This window comes from Oncorhynchus tshawytscha, linkage group LG04, assembly GCF_018296145.1.
Source record: "Oncorhynchus tshawytscha isolate Ot180627B linkage group LG04, Otsh_v2.0, whole genome shotgun sequence".
Lineage (NCBI taxonomy): Eukaryota > Metazoa > Chordata > Actinopteri > Salmoniformes > Salmonidae > Oncorhynchus > Oncorhynchus tshawytscha.
The window spans coordinates 23,763,781-23,783,497 of record NC_056432.1 but is presented as its reverse complement, the minus strand read 5'-3'; the positions used below and the strand labels follow the sequence as shown (position 1 = coordinate 23,783,497).

Genomic DNA, 19,717 nt, shown 5'->3' with positions numbered 1-19,717 from the left:
GTGCTTATCTGTTTGTTTGTGATGTTTGTGTTACAAAAATCTATACATCCTTCTTAAAAATTGTAACACATTTTAATTTGTATCCTTCAAACTGTATGGAATTTCAAATATTTGTATTCGTTTAAAAATGACATAATAATATAACAAAATAAACAAAAAAACAAAAAAAACAGTACTTACTGTCCTTGAAGTGATGATCACTCGTATCATGAACCGGAAGTGACTACAAGTTCTCCCTAGTTTGAGACCGGCAAGATGGCAGCGGACACGCAGGTTTGTGTCGCTGATGTTTAAAATGGTGCTGATTCTTCCTCGAGAATTTGTCAACAACATACTGCTGATAAGGAAGATATGATATGAGGGATAATTCATTTATTGTCGCTGCCTGTAGGGTTTCCCGTAAAATAAATGATTTAAACATTGTCCCGCTGGCTAAGCTAGCTAGCTAACCGATACTTGGCTAGTACATATTGCTGACGTTAGCCATAGGTAGCTTAAATATAGTAGCCAGCTAACTAGCAATACGTGGCTAACTAGCTAGTCAGTGTTCTCGTGGTGACCAAATCCGTTGTTTGAGATTAATCGAAACACCAACTAGATGAGTAGGTTTTACCCAGCCTAGTTTCTCATTTATTTAACAGTTAGCTACAATGAAGCATTTCATTAAGTTCTTTGTTGGCAACAGCCAATTTGAGTTAGAACATATACTATACAGTACTTGTTTGCTAGCTAATGTTAGCCAGTTATGAGAAGCCAAACACGAATGTCTTCTGAATGGCATATTGTATTTGGTGACCACGCCTCAGTATCCAGAAATTTGCTAAATTAAATGTTTTAATTGTTATGGGTGGTCTGATCACTTTCAGCCTGATGATGCCATACAAATCTCAGAAGATATGTTTTCTATCTTGATAAATTGAAGACTAATTACAAAGTTGATCTTCAATCAGTGTGACATTTTTCAATATGCAGCACTATTGTTTCAAATGATTGACTTTATCCTAGATGCACACATTGCCAGGTGGCTTTCATTTGATTTTGGATGTCTGTGTGTATTGCACCAGGTTTCGGACACACTGAAGAAATTCGCTGTGAAAGTGACCACAGCCAGTGTAAGCGAGCGTAAGGAGATTCTTGGCGAACTGAAACAGTGTATTAGCGGCAAAGGTGAGGAGACAGATGCCCATGTAGTTAGCATAATTTGTTTATTTCCTGCTCTCTGTTTATTTTTTGTCTTGGATTGTCAAGATTAAAGCAAACTGTTGTGAGTGATTGACAATGTGTATGTCCTTATAGAGCTACCAGAGCCAGCCATCAAAGGTCTATGCAAGCTCTTCTGTCTCACTCCACACAGATACAGGTAGGTGTCCTTAGCCTACTGCTCTTCAGTATTCCCCAGTTATTGATCTGTTGGAAGTGTGTGTTGAGTGTTAAATGACATGTCTTCTCTAGGGATGCTGCATCTCGACGAGCCCTCCTCTCCGTCATTGGCCTACTGGCCGAGTCTCAACCTGAAATCCTAGCAACCAGCCTCCTCCACTGCCTCCTCAACTGTGGCGTCATCAACAAGAATGGAGCACCCAGGTAGGACATGGGGATAGGAATAGGGCTCAGTCTAAATACTTTGTATACATTTTACAGTGAGTTCTGTGAAATATTGTACTAATTTCACCACATACTGAATACCTTATTTGTGTTCACTGTCCATCTTGTTGTGGTGTTGTCAGTAAGAGCACAGGTTCGGCTGCCTTCACCGGGCTGGCCTGGACCTGCCTGTTGGTTCGCTCTGTGTTCTTGGCTCCAGAGAAAAGAGTGGGCCCCATCTGGAAGAAACTGGTAAGTGAGCAAGGAATCGGACACTGCTTATAGAAGCCATGCCTTTCACCTCCCAGCAATCATTATTTACATATATACTGTGAAACGATTTCGGCATGAATTTAGATGTCGTCTAGTTCCACACATGTGATGGCATGTTGGATTTGGTTGTTAAGGGACTTGTTAAGCCCTACTACTGTTTCTGCATCCACCCATCCATCCACCCATCCAATCTTTCCTCTGACAGGTGGAGGTACAGAGTTTACTGCTGGCTGAGGTGGTGGGAGGTGCTCAAGCAACAGCACTGAAGTCAACCCTGAAGAACCTGAGACACCTATGGAAAAAGGTAAGGGAGGTGTGGGGTTGGTATTCAAGGAACGCCAGACAGTAATAAGGAATTTTTGGACACTGTCATCATGGTCCCGTGTAAAATCAATATATTGGATTTGCTATGATTTAAAATGCTTGTCTCTGCTGTTTTTCTCCAGAACCCTGGCCTGGCAGATCAGTATATAAGCACCCTGTTGAGTCTGGAGCAGAACCCCAGCTCACTGGCTCTGCTGGGGGTGTGTCTGGACTTCTGCACAACTCACAAAGACATGGCCACCGTAGAGAAACACAAGGTGAGTCTGTTATTTGAATTCAGTCAGATTAAAGATATTTCTATATAATTTTTAAAAATTATATCTGTAACCAAGCCTCTATTTTGTTTTTAGAGTGCCATATTGGACCTGTATATGAAGGCAGTACTCATGAGCAAGACTAGACCACACCAACACCTATTGGTGAGTGGCGCTGGACTGGCCCTGAAACTGCTTTTGTCACAACCTAAAGACCTCCCATAGCCACAATTGATGTGTATTGTAAAATATATTTTGGGTGTTGGTGCTAAAAATTCTTCTCTGTAATGTGTTTTGTGTTTTTCTGCAGGACAAGAGTGGTTCCTTGCTGCGCCATGTCTCCCACTCTGAGTTCAAGGAGCTGCTGCTGCCTGCCCTGCAGAAGGCCATGCTCCGCAGCCCTGAGAACGCCATGCAGAGTCAGTACAGTAGCTAATATCTCAATCAAACACATTTTTGTGTATATTACCTACTATGCATTGTAGTTTTGTCCTTTCAAGATATCATTTCCTCTCTCCTTCAGCCGTCTCCTGTCTACTGGCTTCAGTGACTCTTGACCTCAGTCAGTATGCCATGGATATTGGAAAAGGCATTGCAAGTAAGTCAGCCCTTTATATGTAGAAATGTAGCTTTTTGAGGATGTTTCTTTCTGTGTGTGTGTAACCAGGCTGTAATGTGTGTTTCAGGTCAGCTGAAGGCCAATAATCCCCAGCTGATGGAGCAGGCAGTGCAGGCCATGCAGAACCTGGCCAAGCAGTGTAGTGACCCTAGCGCTGTACAGGATGTCATAACACACCTCTTCAGCATCCTGGGAGGCAAGGACAACTCACTTTACTATGACCTAAGAAACATTTGAGCACACATGGCACAACACCCAAGTGTAAAGTATGTTCTTGCACTAACATAACGGTGTATTTTCAGGGTCAGAGGGGAAGCTCACAGCGTTCGGCCAGAAGATGAGTGTGCTGTCAGGTAGCGTGGTCACTAGTCTTCTGTCCTTCATAACACACACTTAGTATGTAGTCTTGCAGACTGATGGGTGTTGTCTTTTAACCCTGGTTTTGACTTGTTCTGTCCAGGTATCGGCAGCTGCAGCCATCATGCTGTGTCGGGCACCTCTAGCCAAACTCTTAGCTCTGCAGTCGCTGTGCTGTTCATCCCTTATCTGCAACAAGAAGGTAAGAACTATCTCTAATTCCTTCCTCCTTCTTATTCCCTTCATCCATAGAGTGAGAGGTGCTCATGTTGTGTTTCTGTCTGTCAGTGCATGAGGGGACCTTGGTGCACGCAGTGGCTATGCTGTCTCAGTGGAGTGGGCGGCTGACGGTGGAGGTCCCCAAGGCTCTGCTGGACTGGTTCAAGAAGGCCTTCACCCTCAAGACCTCCACCTCTCCTGTCCGCCACGCATACCTGCAGGCCATGCTGGCGGCATTCAAAGGTTAGTTAGTCACAGGCACTGGGCAACTGTTGCCTGTGTGTCTGTGAGCTTGTCTTTGAAATTAAATAACTTGTCTGTGTGTATTGATCCGGTTCTATGGAATGCAGGAGGCACAGAATCACAGCCCTGCCCTCTCTCTCCTCTCCAGGTGACACTCTGGGACAGGTGTCTGACCTCGTGCCCCTCCTTCTCCAGACAGTGGAGAAGGCTGCGGCCCAGAACTCCCAGCATGCTCTGCTCTCAGAGGGCGTGGCTGCTGCTGTTCTCCTGAGTCGACTGTCTCTGCTGGAGACCCAGACAGGTGAGAGAATTTAGGATCATGACACCCCATAATTATTGAAGGTTGAGGTTCCCAGTAGGGGACAGTGCCTTTGTTCATCAGTTTAGAGACTGACATAGAATGGTGTGTTTTGTCTTTGCTGCAGAGGCCAAGTTGGCTGTCTTCTGGACCCTGATCCTGGATGAGAAGAAACCTTTATTCACCACAGAGAAGTTCCTCTCCCAGGCCAGTGAGGAAGGTGAGGCATAATAAACAAACAGTACACAAAACACTAATGCAGACTGTCAGTAATCGCACAAGTGTCAACATATGGGATGATATTGAGTATTAAATCTCTTTCACATCAGCGTTGTGCACAGTGATACAGCTGTGTGAGAGAATCTTCTTGGACCACTCCCACCGACTCACCAACGGCAAATCACCGTGAGTGATTGTTTTACTGTCTCAGTCGCTCTGAATTTGTATCAGCATTTTGCGCAACACATTTCCATGTTTAGTTCTCTGTAAGTGTTGACTCTTTCTGCTCTCCTCACCTGTCAGGATGTACCACCGTGCCACTGTGGCGGTGCTGCTGTCTCGTAGTTGGCGTGTGCGGAAGCGGGCACAGCAGACCGTGAAGAAGCTGCTCTCCTCCCTGGGCGGCTCCGGGCTGGCCCACGGCCTTCTGGGAGAACTAAGAGTGGTCATCAACAAACACAAGGTACAAATAGTTGACTGTGAGGAATTTTTATAGATTTGTAGTTGCAGGTCTCACCTCAGTGGTACTATAAACTAGTAATGACTGATTTTAAATTCGGGTGTTAAGTACAAATATTTTAATTGGGGCGGCAGGGTAGCCTAGTGGTTAGAGCATTAGACTAGTAACCGGAAGGTTGCAAGTTCAGCTGACAAGGTACAAATCTGTCGTTCTGCCCCTGAACAGGCAGTTAACCCACTGTTCCTAGGCCGTCATTGAAAATAAGAATTTGTTCTTAATTAACTGACTTGCCTAGTTAAATAAAGGTTAAATAAATTTGTAGTGTAATATGAATGTCTACATTATCCCTTTGTCATTGACTATATACTGTGTCTTTGTCTTTCCCCAGGTGTTGCCTCAGGAGGTGCTGCAGACAGAGTCAGGGGAGTTGTCTGAGGTGGGAAAGGCCTACAGTCCCCCTCGCGTCCTGCTGGAGGCGCTGTGTGTGGTGTGCTCTGTGGCCGGCCAGTGGAACGACACAGCCGAGGCAGACAAGATTGCCATGGAGATCCTGGTCGTCACCCACCATCCCTCCATAGGTCTGTTCGTTTACTTGTTACTGCGCTCCACAGCATCTTTCACACTGCAGTTTGTATGAACTAGGGATGGGCAAATATCATCAAATATCTGAACGGATGTCATAACAGTTAGTATTCGATTATGTGAGTGTTAATTTAGCGAGATTTAAAATAAAAAATAAAAAATGTATATACCTATATTTATTTTTAGGCCTATTTTATCGAAAAAGCTTTGTTTAAATTATTTTACATCATAACATTTGAAATTATTAATTTAATAAACAAACTAACTTTAGAATGTAGTTTTTATAACTGTGTGTTGAGCTACTGCTGCACATTTAACCCTCCAGGCTGCCCTGACATCAGTATGCTATTTTTCCCACTTCAAATAGCAGTTACATGCGTTCACCTAACGTTTCCACAACACCTGACACAGATCAATGCAAAACACTCTTAATAACATTTAATGTTTTAGTTTTGTATTATCACTTGAAGTGTTTTAAAATGTTATGCAGAATCCTTTTGTAACAATCAATTCTATCATGGCGAAAATCTTCTCTTTCGTTGTTGCTGTTAGCTAAACTACTGGAGAAAAGCAGCATGTCTCCTGTTTACCTCTGCCATGTGCATTTGCGTCGTTCTGATTGGTCAAGATTCAATATCAAAGAGCTTTTCTTTTTTTGAATTTCGATTATTTAGATTTCTGAACAATGATGATATTATTTCAAATGCCCATCCCTAGTATAAACCCACTACTAGTACTGACATCTTTCCCCCCGGGCTCTTCTCCGATGATGCAGTTGAAGCTCGACCCGGTTTCTGGCCGCATCTGCTGTCCAGCATGAACATCAAGGCCGACGAGTTCATAGACAAGAACCTGGATGACATTCTGCCACGGCTGTTGCAAGCCAACGCTGACAATCAGGTCGGAACATATTTTACATATTGACATCCTTATATCAGATGTACACATACAATACACATACATACTTACACTCACAGCCAATGGATGGTTGAGGCCTACATTTGCTCTCTGTGATTGGATGAGACAAGCCTATGGTCCAACTTGTCATATACTCTTATTGGCTGACTGATGGTCGTCCTCTTGTTTCACCAGGCTATAAGGAATGCGGTCGGTGCCCTGTCCGGTCTCTCTCCCATCAAGCTGCTGCCACGGGTGATGGAGCATGTGACACAGTTGCTGTCCAATCCTGCGTTGCGGCAGGTCACCAGGGAGGAGTACGCCATCATGCTCACCCCTGAGGGAGAGCTGTATGACAAGAGCATCATCCAGAGGTAGGACACTAATACAGTGTAAGAGCTGTTCTGTCGGCAAGAATGCTTATCATTGTTTCAAAGACCTTGGCTATGTTGATTTCTTAGTTAAACTCAAAGGCTTGTTTCAACATTTCATTCTCTTCCTCCCGTGTCCTGTGCAGTGCCCAGCAGGAGAGCACAAAGAAGGGCAACATGAAGAGGGAGAACAAGGCCTACTCGTATAAGGAACAGATCATAGAGCTAGAGCTGCAAGAGGTGAGACTATGGGGGGCAATGATTGAAAAACTATATGGAGAGAGGCTTGTTAACTGTTGCGCTCTTACCTTATTACTGTACAGTGCCTTCAGGAAATATTCACACCCCTTGACTTTTTCCACATTTTGTTATTACAGCCTGAATTTAAAATTGATTGAATTTAGATGTTTTTTTCTCACTGGCCTACACACAATACTCCATAATGTCAAAGTGGAATTATGTCCCTCAGTCAAGCAGTGAATTTCAAACACAGATTCAACCACGAAGGCCAGGGAGGTTTTTCAGTGCTTCGCAAAGAAGGGAACATATTGGTATAAATACAAAAGCAAACATTAAATATCCCTTTGAGCATGGTTGAGCATGGTTGAGCAAGTTAATTACACTGTGGATGGTGTATCAATATACCCAGTCACTACAATTTTTTAAATGTAACTTTTATTTAACTAGGCAAGTCAGTTAAGAACACATTCTTATTTACAATGACAGCCTACCAAAAAGGCAAAAGGCCTCCTGCAGGGACGGGGGCCTGGGATTAAAAAAAAAAAATGAATACAATATAAATATAGGACAAAACACACATCACACCGAGACAACACTACATAAAGAGAGACCTAAGACAACAACATAGCAAGGCAGCAGCACATGACAACACAGCATGGTAGCAACATAACAACAACATGGTAGCAGCATAAAACATTATTGGGCACAGTCAACAGCACAAAGGTCAAGAAAGATACCAGCGTACTTCCTAACTCCGTAGCCAGAGAGGAATGAAACCGCTCAGGGATTTCACCACAATGCCAATGGTACATTTAAAACGGTTAGAGCAGTGGTGACCAGCCATTTCTGAGCTGGTCTTGGGGGGGGGACAGTGCCCCAGGGCAGTGATTGGGGACATTGCCCTGTGTACGGGGACGTTAAATGGGTGTCCTGACTCTGTGGTCACTGAAAGATCCTATGGCACTTATCGTAAGAGTAGGGATGTTAACCCTGGTGTCCTGGCTAAATTCCCAATCTGGCCCTCACCATTACGGTCACGTAATCATCCCCAGCTTCCAATTGGCTCATTGTATCTATTTCCCAGGTCGTTGCTGTAAATGAGAATGTGTTCTCAGTCAACTTACCTGGTAAAATAAGGGTTAAATTAAGTCTGCCAGATTGGAGGCAATAGGGATGACCAGGGATGTTCTCTTGATAAGAGCATGGTTTAGACAATTTTCCCATCCTGCTAGACATTCAAAATGTAATGTACTTTTGGGTGTCAGGGAAAATGTATGGAGTAAATGTTATTTTCTTTAGGAATGTAGTCAAGTGAAAGTTGTCAAATATAAATAAAGTAAAATACAGATACTGAAAAAAATGACTTAAGTAGTACATTAAAGTATTTCTACTTAAGTACTTTACACCACAGCAAAACATGCATCCTAAGGCACTAATGTAAAACTGCAAAAAATGTGGCAAAGCAATTCACTTTTTGTCCTGAATACAAAGTGTGATGTTTGGGGCAAATCCAATTCTACACATTGACTACCACTCTCCATATTTTCAAGCATAGTGGTGGCTGCATCATGTTATGGATATGCTTGTAATTGTTAAGGATTGAGGAGGTTTTCAGGATAAAAAATAAATGGGATGGAGCTCAGCACAGGCAAAATCCTAGAGGAAACCCGGTTCAGTCTGCTTTCCACCAGACACTGGGAGATGAATTCACCTTTAAGCAGGACAGTAACCTAAAACTCAAGGCCAAATCGACACTGGAGTTGCTTACCAAGAAGACAATGAATGTTTGACTTGTTGCTCTGCGTGTGCTCACTGCTCAATGATTGTCTATATTGTAATTGTTTTTAATAACCTACCCAGGGACTGCGGTTGAAAATTAGCTGACTGGCTAAAACCGGAACTTTTACTGAAACGTTGATTAATGTGCACCGTCCCTGTAAAAAATCAAATAAACTCCCTCACTCACTCAAGCTACTTGGAAAATTTATGGCAAGACCTGAACATGGTAGTCTAGCAATGACCAACAATCAATTTGACAGAGCATGAAACATTTTGACAAGAAAAATGGGCAAATGTTGCACAACCCACTTGTGAAAAGCTCTTAGAGACTTACCTAGAAGCACTCACAGCTGTAATCTCCTCAGTGCTGTGAATACTTTCATTTTCAATACATTTGCAAAAAATATCTAAAAACATGTTTCACTTTGTCATTGAGGTATTATGTGTAGATTTTTTTTGTCCATTTTGAATTCCATCTAACACAACAAAGTGCAATAAGTGGAGGGGTATGAGTACTGTGCACTGTGTATGGGCTAATAGATGCAGGAGCATATTGGTACTGTTTGTTGATCCTCTGTTATCAGAATGTAAACTGAACAAAAATATAAACGCAACATGTTAGAGTTACAGTTTATATAAAGAAATCAGTCAATTGAAATAAATTCATTAGGCGGTTATCTATGGATTTGTCATGACTAGGAATACAGATATGCATCTGTTGGTCATAGATACCTTTTAAAAAATGATTGGGCGTGGATCAGAAAACCAGCCAGTATCTGGTGCGACCACCATTTGCGTCTTGCAGCGTGACACATCTCCTTCGCTTGTTGATCTGGCTGTTGATTGTGGAATGTTGTGCCACTCAGCTTCAGTGGTTGTGCAAAGTTGTTGGATATTGGCGGGAACTAGCACACTTTGCTGTACATGTTTATACAGTGCATCCCAAACATGCTTAATGAGTGACATGTCTGGTGAGTATGCAGTTGTGTTCATTGTCCGTAGCTTATCCCTGCTCATACCAAAACCCCACCACCAAGAATGGTGCACTCTGTTCACAACGTTGACATTGGCAAACAGCTCGCCCACATGATGCAATACACTCTGTCTGCCATTGGCTCGGTACAGTTGAAACCGGGATTCATCCGTGAAGAGCACACTTTTCCAGCGTACCAGCGGTCATCGAAAGTGAGAATTTTCCCACTGAAATCGGTTATAACGCAGAAAACAGGTGAGGACAACGAGAATGCAGATGAGCTTCCCAGAAATGGTTTCTGACAGTTTGTGCAGAAATTCTTGGGTTGTGCAAAGCCACAGTTTCATCAGCTGTCTGGGTGGCTGGTCTGACGATCCCGCAGGTGAAGAAGCCGGATGTGGAGGTCCTAGACGTGGTCTGTGGTTGTGAGGCCAGTTGGCTGTACTGCTAATTCTCTGGCAACAGCACTGGTGGACATTCCTGCGGACAGCATGTCAATTGCACAATCCCTCAACTTGAGACATCTGTGGCATTGTGTTTTGTGACAACGCTGCACATTTTAGAGTGGCTGAGATATTGTACAAAGTACACCTGTGTAATGATCATGCTGCTTGATATGCTACACCTGTCAAGTGGATGGATTATCTTGGCAAAGATAGAAATGCTCACTAACAGGGACGTAAACAAAGTTGTGGACAAAATTCAAGAGAAATCAACTTTTGGTGCTTATGGAACATTTCTGGGATTATTTATTACAGCTCATGGAACATGGGACCAACACTTCACATGTTTTGTATTTTTGTTCAGTATAATAGGTCTAAGTTGAATTATGATTGAACCATCATTAATTGAAGAAAGTAGAGTTATCATGAAATGAACACGGTGATTTCTGTCTGTTTTAGGAGATCAAGAAGAAGAAAGGCATCAAAGATGAGTTGCAGCTGACCAGCAAACAGAAGGAGATGATGCAAGCCCAGCTGGAGAAAGAGTCCTCCATTCGCAAGAGACTACAAGGGGTACGGCCAGACACTTTGACATTTTTCACACTTATCCAGTTTCTCAAACATTAAACTCTAGACATTGACATAATGTTCCTGTTGTTTGATCGATCAACTGTTGTGGTTGTCAGTTGGACATGGAGCTGCAGTGTGCGGTGGGTCTGCTGGAGGCAATGTTGATCCAGAAGCCTCCCCAGATCTCCTGGCAGCTCCCAGGGGTCCTCCAGGTCCTACTTCCCCTCCTCCACTCCCCCCTGGCCGCCCCACGCCTGCAGCAGGCCTTCCTCGACATAGGAGCCTGCCTCATGCCCACTGAGCTGCACTACCTGGGTACAAATAATATATGGTGTAATATATTCCATTTTGTAGACACTTTTATCCAAAGCATAAACGAATACACTCAGTAGAGCTTTCCTCTCACTTCCCTCATATGTCCTTGTTCACACACCTTCACAGATCTGACAGGGCTAGATAGGAGAAAATAACATGGATACTCCATCTAGCCTACATGAAAACTATGTGGAGTTATTGCTTGTACCTATCCAGTTGTCTCTGATCTTTAAATGGGAGTGAACAAAGATAAGGTGGAGGGAAAAACGTTCTACTTCCTGTGATGAAACTTCCTCTTACCTCCTGCATGTTCTACTCATGGTCTCCTCCACAGCTCTGCTGGTGGGCCGGGTGACACTGCGCCTGATGAAACCTGAGTGTGATCTGGATGAGGCCTGGGGACAGGAGGATCTAGAAACAGCCACCCAGCGCACTGTCGGGCTGCTGCACATGCACACTGTCCCACACAGAGAGGGCAAGGCTGGTGGTGAGCACACACACACAGACACAAAGAGGGCAAGGCTGGTGGTGTGAGAACATACACACACACACAGAGAGGGCAAGGCTGGTGGTGTGAGAACATACACACACACACAGAGAGGGCAAGGCTGGTGGTGAGAACATACACACACACACAGAGAGGGCAAGGCTGGTGGTGAGAACATACACACACACACAGAGAGGGCAAGGCTGGTGGTGAGAACATACACACACACACACACAGAGAGGGCAAGGCTGGTGGTGAGAACATACACACACACACACACACAGAGAGGGCAAGGCTGGTGGTGAGAACATACACACACACACACTGGTGGTGAGAACACACAGAGAGGGCAAGGCTGGTGGTGAGAACATACACACACACACAGAGAGGGCAAGGCTGGTGGTGAGAACATACACACACACACAGAGAGGGCAAGGCTGGTGGTGAGAACATACACACACACACAGAGAGAGGGCAAGGCTGGTGGTGAGAACATACACACACACACAGAGAGGGCAAGGCTGGTGGTGAGAACATACACACACACACAGAGAGGGCAAGGCTGGTGGTGAGAACATACACACACACACAGAGAGGGCAAGGCTGGTGGTGAGAACATACACACACACACAGAGAGGGCAAGGCTGGTGGTGAGCACAGACACACACACAGAGAGGGCAAGGCTGGTGGTGAGCACAGACACACACACAGAGAGGGCAAGGCTGGTGGTGAGCACAGACACACACACAGAGAGGGCAAGGCTGGTGGTGAGCACAGACACACACACAGAGAGGGCAAGGCTGGTGGTGAGCACAGACACACGCACACACGAGAGAGGGCAAGGCTGGTGGTGAGCACAGACACACGCACAGAGAGAGGGCAAGGCTGGTGGTGAGCACAGACACACGCACAGAGAGAGGGCAAGGCTGGTGGTGAGCACAGACACACGCACAGAGAGAGGGCAAGGCTGGTGGTGAGCACAGACACACGCACAGAGAGAGGGCAAGGCTGGTGGTGAGCACAGACACACGCACAGAGAGAGGGCAAGGCTGGTGGTGAGCACAGACACACGCACAGAGAGAGGGCAAGGCTGGTGGTGAGCACAGACACACGCACAGAGAGAGGGCAAGGCTGGTGGTGAGCACAGACACACGCACAGAGAGAGGGCAAGGCTGGTGGTGAGCACAGACACACGCACAGAGAGAGGGCAAGGCTGGTGGTGAGCACAGACACACGCACAGAGAGAGGGCAAGGCTGGTGGTGAGCACAGACACACGCACAGAGAGAGGGCAAGGCTGGTGGTGAGCACAGACACACGCACAGAGAGAGGGCAAGGCTGGTGGTGAGCACAGACACACGCACAGAGAGGGGGCAAGGCTGGTGGTGAGCACAGACACACGCACAGAGAGGGGCAAGGCTGGTGGTGAGCACAGACACACGCACAGAGAGGGGGCAAGGCTGGTGGTGAGCACAGACACACGCACAGAGAGAGGGCAAGGCTGGTGGTGAGCACAGACACACGCACAGAGAGAGGGCAAGGCTGGTGGTGAGCACAGACACACGCACAGAGAGAGGGCAAGGCTGGTGAAGAAACACAGACACAATACAGACACACATCAATGACATCAACATCATTGAGATTATACCTGCTGGTGGCCTAATGCTCTCATCATGTTGTTTCAGACATGGCTCCACTGTCTGCCCCAGCCTTCTCCTTCTGTTTCCCCCTGCTCAACACCGTGCTCAGAGACTCCTCAGGCAGCACTGAGGAGACGGAGAGCATGCAGGTCCGTGCCCTGCAGGTCATCAATGTGCACGCTCAACTTCGCGCTGAGGTTGACACCACAGACATACTCATTGATGAGGTAAGAGTTGATCAAGTTTATCGTCTGTGTGTTGTCACATCCCTTTGTCTGAGGCATACTCCTACCAACGTATAATACTCCTACCAACGTATAATACTCCTACCAACGTATAATACTCCTACCAACGTATAATACTCCTACCAACGTATAATACTCCTACCAACGTATAATACTCCTACCAACGTATAATACTCCTACCAACGATGATAATACTCCTACCAACGTCTAATACTCCTACCAACGTATAATACTCCTACCAACGTATAATACTCCTACCAACGTATAATACTCCTACCAACGTATAATACTCCTACCAACGTATAATACTCCTACCAACGTATAATACTCCTACCAACGTATAATACTCCTACCAACGTATAATACTCCTACCAACGTATAATATTTTTCTCTTCCTGTACTCTCCACTCTATTAATGGCTGGCCATCATGGACATGGGGCTTATATTTGTATGACTTGTCTCTCTGTTTTGTCTCTCAGAATGGTCCTGAGCTACTACCTCGTTTCAGTATGCTGCTTCTCCTGACCAGAGTCATCTCCACTGCAGCACCCAGGTTGCAGGTACACACTCCAACACCATGCTTCTACCACATTTACAGGCAAATACTAACCAGTAGAGCTCTCACATATGTTTATACAGTGTGTCTGAGTGTAGATCTGTAATTGTGTGTGTTTCAGGTGCTGGCGTCCCAGTGTCTGACAGCAGTGTGTGCCAGTGGAGGAGGAGAGAAGGGCTGTGCTCTGGCTGAGCAGGATGAGATAGACGTCCTGCTGGAGGCTTTGCTCTCCCCCTGCTTCTCTGTCAGAGACGCTGCCCTCAGGGTGAGGAAATAGTGTGTGTGTGTGTGTGTGTACTGTGTGTGGGTCTTTGGATGTGTGTTAATGTCCCACCTCTCTTTCTGTCCAGGGCCTGTTGGAGATGGAGATGGCTCTGCCTACAGAAAGTACAGATGCCAATGGTCTGCGTGTTCTCCGCAGGCTGTGGGTGTCCAGGTTTGATGTAGAGGAGGAGGGCAGGACCCTGGCTGAGAAGTGAGTATCTAACATTGTCTCCTCTGTGTAATACTTAGCTAGTTGAATATAGCTCCCGTCTTCAAATGACTTTGCTTTCGAGAAGTAGCGCGTCTCCCCTCATGTAGCGTAGCTGCTGTGACTGACCATACCACTCTGCTCCCCTTCTCTCCCCCAGGCTGTGTCAGGCTCTGTGTCTGGAGCTGGTCCCTGACCATACCTTTCTGCTCCCCTTCTCTCCCCAGGCTGTGGCAGGCTCTGTGTCTGGAGCTGGTCCCTGACCATACCTCTCTGCTCCCCTTCTCTCCCCAGGCTGTGGCAGGCTCTGTGTCTGGAGCTGGTCCCTGACCATACCTCTCTGCTCCCCTTCTCTCCCCCAGGCTGTGGCAGGCTCTGTGTCTGGAGCTGGTCCCTGACCATACCTCTCTGCTCCCCTTCTCTCCCCCAGGCTGTGGCAGGCTCTGTGTCTGGAGCTGGTCCCTGACCATACCTCTCTGCTCCCCTTCTCTCCCCCAGGCTGTGGCAGGCTCTGTGTCTGGAGCTGGTCCCTGACCATACCTCTCTGCTCCCCTTCTCTCCCCCAGGCTGTGGCAGGCTCTGTGTCTGGAGCTGGTCCCTGACCATACCTCTCTGCTCCCCTTCTCTCCCCCAGGCTGTGGCAGGCTCTGTGTCTGGAGCTGGTCCCTGACCATACCTCTCTGCTCCCCTTCTCTCCCCCAGGCTGTGGCAGGCTCTGTGTCTGGAGCTGGTCCCTGAGCTGTGCTCTCTGCTCATTGGAGATGTGACCCACCATGAGGAGGCTGTGCGTACTGCCGGGGCCGAGGCTCTGTCCAGTGCCATCAGCGAGTACCGCGACCAGTCCCCCGCTGTCCTGGGCCAGCTCAATGAGCTCTACCACCAGAAACTCTACGTGAGTCTCCCTCACCCATGACCCTCCTATCACAGCTCAGGAATAGTCAGGTATCAGGAGTGGTGTGTTGTAAGATACACTATAAAAGTATGTGGACACCCTTTCCAATTTGTGGATTCGGCTATTTCAGCCACACCCGTTGTTGACGGGTATTAAGTTGAGCACAGAGCCATGCAATCTCCATAGACAAACACTGTCAGTAGAATGGCCTTAATGAAGAGCTGTGACTTTCAACATGGCACCGTCATAGGATGCCACCTTCTCAACAAGTCAGTTCTAAAAATGTCTGCCCTGCTAGAGTTTCCCTGGCCAACTGTAAGTGCTGTTATGGTGAAGTGGAAACAGCTCAGTCACGAAGTGGTAGGCCACACATGCTCATAGAACAGTACCGCTGAAGCTCGTAAAATCATCTGTTCTCAGTTGCAACACTCACTACCGAGTTCCAAACTGCCTCTGGAAGCCAATTCAACACAATAACTGTTCGTCGGGAGCTTCATGAAATGGATTTCCATGGCTGAGCAGCCGCACACAAGCCTAGGTTAACCATACACAATGCCAAGCGTCGGCTGTAGTGGTGTAAAGCTCGCCGCCATTGGGCTCTGGAGCAATGGAAAAAGTTGTCTGGAGTATTGAATCACGCGTCACCATCTGGCAGTCCGACGGATGAATCTGGGTTTGGCGGATGCCAGGAGAACACTACCTGCCCGAATGCATAGTGCCAACTACAGTTTGGTGGAGGAGGAATAATGGTCTGAGACTGTTTGTCATGGTTTGCCTTAGTTCCAGTGAAGGGAAATCTTAACGCTACAGCATACAATGACATTATAGATGATTCTATACTTCCAAATTTGTGGCAATAGTTTGGGGAAGGCCCTTTCTTGTTTCAACATGACAATGCCCCAGTGCACAAAGCGAGGTACATACAGAAATGTTTTTTCGAGATCGGTGTGGAAGAACTTGACTGGCCTGCACAGAGCCCTGACCTCAACCCCATCGAACACCTTTGGGTTGAATTGGAACGCTGAATGTTCCAACATCTAGTGGAAAGCCTTCTCATAAGAGTGGAGGCTTTTATAGCAGCAAAGGGGGACCAACTACATATTAATACCCATGATTTTGGAATGAGATGTTGGATGAGCAGGTGTACAAATACTTTTGGTCATGTAGTGTAGAACCATGGTTAATGTGAAACTGTTGTGTTTTTCCAGAGACCTCCTCCTATCCTGGATGCTTTAGGACGAGTCATCTCTGAACAACCACCTGACCAGTGGGAAGCCAGGTCAGCGAACGCTCTGCCACTCAACAATGTCGATACAACTCTTATTCCAGTCTATAGCACTGGGTGATGGTGATAACATTCCAGATTCTAATTTGCTGTGTTTAAGTGGCACCATATTGTGCATGGTGTCTAAGGGTATGTTGGTGTCTGCAGGTGTGGCATCGCCCTGGCACTGAACAAGCTGTGTCAGTATCTGGAAGAGCCCCAGGTCACTCCTCTCTTCCTGTTCTTTGTTCCTGACGCCCTGAATGACCGTCACCCTGAGGTGCGGCGCTGCATGCTGGATGCTGCCCTCTCTGCCCTCAACACACACGGAAAGGTACCAACACTCTTTAAATACTCTAGACAACCACACCCTTCTCCTGGCACCCAATGCAACTGCTCCTATCTCAATTGACTCCTACCTGCTCAATACAGTATATCCTTTTTCTTTCTGAGCAGTGTGTTGTTGTGTTCCAGGACAATGTGAGCTCCCTGCTCCCCGTGTTCGAGGAGTTTCTGAAGGACGCCCCCCAGGACGCCAGCTACGACTCAGTCCGCCAGAGTGTGGTCATCCTAATGGGCTCTCTGGCCAAACATCTGGAAAAGAGTGACCCCAAGGTCAAACCCATTGTGGCCAAGCTCATTACAGCACTCTCCACACCCTCACAGCAGGTACTGGAACAATCCCTCACATTATTCGCTATAGGTTTCATCTTGATTTCTAGAACCTATATGTATTGACCTTTACAATCAAATGCCTGCTTATTGTAATCGTTTCCTTGTTTATCTCTTTCCTCTCTCAGGTCCAGGAGTCTGTGGCTAGCTGCCTGCCCCCTCTGGTCCCTGCCATCAGGGAGGATGCTGGGGGGATGGTGCGGAAGCTGCTGCAGCTGCTGTTGGAAAGTGACAAGTACGCTGAGAGGAAGGGCGCGGCCTATGGCCTGGCAGGCCTGGTCAAAGGCCTGGGAATCCTGGCCCTCAAACAGCAGGACATCATGAGTACCCTGACCGACGCCATCCAGGACAAGAAGAACTTCAGACGCAGAGAGGGTCAGTGACTCCTCGCCAGTTTCTTAACCTTGCTGGTCTCTATGGTTAACTTTGTTGCCTGCAATCTGTGCCTGTGATTTTTAACACTTCTCTCTCTTTCTTCTCCAGGTGCCCTGTTTGCCTTTGAGATGCTGTGCAACATGCTGGGGAAGCTGTTTGAGCCCTATGTGGTCCACGTGCTGCCCCACCTCCTGCTCTGCTTCGGGGATGGGAACCAGTATGTCCGAGAGGTACAGTTAACATTACCAGCTTCTCATTTCAATCCCACCTACTTTCTCTCTCCTGTTTTCTCTCACACTTCTCATTCAACACTATTTTTCCACCTAATAATTCTCACATTCACTCACACGTTTTGTTGTGCATTACGCTCTATCTAACGTCCTTGCCCTTTCCCAGGCGGCAGATGACTGTGCCAAGGCGGTGATGAGGAACCTGAGTGCCCACGGGGTGAAGCTGGTGCTGCCCTCCCTGCTGGTGGCTCTGGAGGAGGAGTCCTGGAGGACCAAAGCAGGTGAGGTTCCGCCCACTGCATCATGGGCCTTTTTTTAGAGAGCTGTGCCATGTTATCCCAAATGATAGGATTGAACCATTAAGCAATCACCTGATGGTAACCACATCCTTGTCCTCCCTTCCTTGGCGCCTACTCTGCTCCCCATTCATCTCATCTTTCTCTCTTCTTAATCCTTCTACTCTCCTTTCCTCCTCCAGGTTCTGTGGAGCTCCTGGGTGCCATGGCATTCTGTGCCCCTAAGCAGCTGTCCTCCTGCCTGCCCAGCATTGTGCCCAAGCTGACCGAGGTGCTGACTGACTCCCATGTCAAAGTGCAGAATGCCGGCCAACAGGCCTTACGACAGATCGGCTCTGTCATCCGCAACCCTGAGATCCTGGGTAGGAGGGCTATGCGCAACTCTGAGATTTAGCTATAGAAATGTGAAAAAAATCAGTTAAAGCAGAATGTACAGTTGTGTGGAAGATATTAAGTGAAAATACTTTAAAGTACTACTTTTTTTGGATATCTGTACTCTACTATGTATATTTTTGACAACTTTTACTTCACGACATTCCTTAAGAAAATAATGTACTTTTTACTCCATACATTTTCCCTCACATCCAAAAGTACTCGTTACATTTTGAATGCTTAGCAGGACAGGAAAATTGTCAAATTCACACGCTTATCAAGAGAACATCCCGACTGCCTCTGATCTTGCGGACTCACTAAACACACTAAACACGCTTCATTTGTAAAGGATGTGTGAGTGTTGGAGTGCCCCTGGCTATCAGTACATTTTAAAAACAATACAATCGTGCCGTCTGGTTTGCTTAACATAAGGAATTTGAAATGATTTATACATTTTGATACTATATTTTAGCAATTACATTTACTTTTGACACTTACGTATATTTAAAACCAAATACTTTTACTCAAGTAGTATTTTACTGGGTGACTCACTTGAGTAATTTTCTATTACAGTAACTTTACTTTTACTCAGGAATGACAATATGGTACTTTTCCCACCAATGCATCTGTAGGGGAATACAGATACCGATTGTTATTTTAGGGTAGTTACTAACAGTGTTTCTGTTCCCCTCTCAGCCATAACCCCCATCCTGCTGGACGCCCTCACTGACCCCTCCCGTAAGACCCAGAACTGCCTGCAGACGCTGCTGGACACCAAGTTTGTCCACTTCATCGACGCCCCCTCCCTGGCCCTCATCATGCCCATCGTCCAGAGGGCCTTCCAGGACCGCTCCACTGACACTCGCAAGATGGCCGCTCAGATCATCGGCAACATGTACTCCCTCACTGATCAGAAGGTACACAGCAGCCCTGGGATATTGAGTTGTATTGTACTACAATTCATCTTCTCAAAATGCTCTGTTTATAATGTACGTGTTTCTAATGGTTGACACAATGTGTTTGTCTCTTTGTGTTGCAGGACCTGTCCCCATACCTGCCCAGTGTCATTCCTGGACTCAAAGCCTCTCTGCTGGACCCTGTGCCTGAGGTATGTACCTCTGCCTAACAGTTCAACAACAAACCCGTTAAGGGGTTTGGTTAACTGATGATAACTCTCTCTCTCTGTCCTCCTCTCTT

At 46.5% G+C, this 19,717-nt stretch overlaps 1 protein-coding gene across 1 annotated transcript in view; it reads left to right on the top strand.

The window, feature by feature from the left end:
* The first annotated feature begins 214 nt into the window (after nt 1–214).
* The window catches only part of LOC112248401 (eIF-2-alpha kinase activator GCN1), a 32,496-nt gene continuing 12,993 nt past the window's right edge, over nt 215–19,717 (top strand). The window contains exons 1-39 of the mRNA XM_024417384.2: nt 215–273; nt 1,065–1,167; nt 1,297–1,360; nt 1,453–1,584; nt 1,728–1,836; nt 2,063–2,161; nt 2,304–2,438; nt 2,532–2,600; nt 2,746–2,854; nt 2,959–3,033; nt 3,122–3,250; nt 3,357–3,407; nt 3,515–3,613; nt 3,700–3,873; nt 4,022–4,174; nt 4,299–4,391; nt 4,501–4,576; nt 4,694–4,853; nt 5,239–5,428; nt 6,208–6,332; nt 6,525–6,703; nt 6,847–6,940; nt 10,595–10,708; nt 10,822–11,020; nt 11,355–11,507; nt 13,191–13,372; nt 13,871–13,951; nt 14,069–14,212; nt 14,298–14,422; nt 15,122–15,311; nt 16,520–16,590; nt 16,744–16,909; nt 17,050–17,244; nt 17,376–17,622; nt 17,731–17,852; nt 18,019–18,133; nt 18,331–18,510; nt 19,217–19,437; nt 19,560–19,628. Of these exons, the coding sequence (XP_024273152.1) occupies nt 256–273; nt 1,065–1,167; nt 1,297–1,360; nt 1,453–1,584; nt 1,728–1,836; nt 2,063–2,161; nt 2,304–2,438; nt 2,532–2,600; nt 2,746–2,854; nt 2,959–3,033; nt 3,122–3,250; nt 3,357–3,407; nt 3,515–3,613; nt 3,700–3,873; nt 4,022–4,174; nt 4,299–4,391; nt 4,501–4,576; nt 4,694–4,853; nt 5,239–5,428; nt 6,208–6,332; nt 6,525–6,703; nt 6,847–6,940; nt 10,595–10,708; nt 10,822–11,020; nt 11,355–11,507; nt 13,191–13,372; nt 13,871–13,951; nt 14,069–14,212; nt 14,298–14,422; nt 15,122–15,311; nt 16,520–16,590; nt 16,744–16,909; nt 17,050–17,244; nt 17,376–17,622; nt 17,731–17,852; nt 18,019–18,133; nt 18,331–18,510; nt 19,217–19,437; nt 19,560–19,628 (5,010 nt within the window). The 5' untranslated portion in view covers nt 215–255. The remainder of the gene's footprint in view (nt 274–1,064; nt 1,168–1,296; nt 1,361–1,452; nt 1,585–1,727; nt 1,837–2,062; nt 2,162–2,303; nt 2,439–2,531; nt 2,601–2,745; nt 2,855–2,958; nt 3,034–3,121; nt 3,251–3,356; nt 3,408–3,514; nt 3,614–3,699; nt 3,874–4,021; nt 4,175–4,298; nt 4,392–4,500; nt 4,577–4,693; nt 4,854–5,238; nt 5,429–6,207; nt 6,333–6,524; nt 6,704–6,846; nt 6,941–10,594; nt 10,709–10,821; nt 11,021–11,354; nt 11,508–13,190; nt 13,373–13,870; nt 13,952–14,068; nt 14,213–14,297; nt 14,423–15,121; nt 15,312–16,519; nt 16,591–16,743; nt 16,910–17,049; nt 17,245–17,375; nt 17,623–17,730; nt 17,853–18,018; nt 18,134–18,330; nt 18,511–19,216; nt 19,438–19,559; nt 19,629–19,717) is intronic.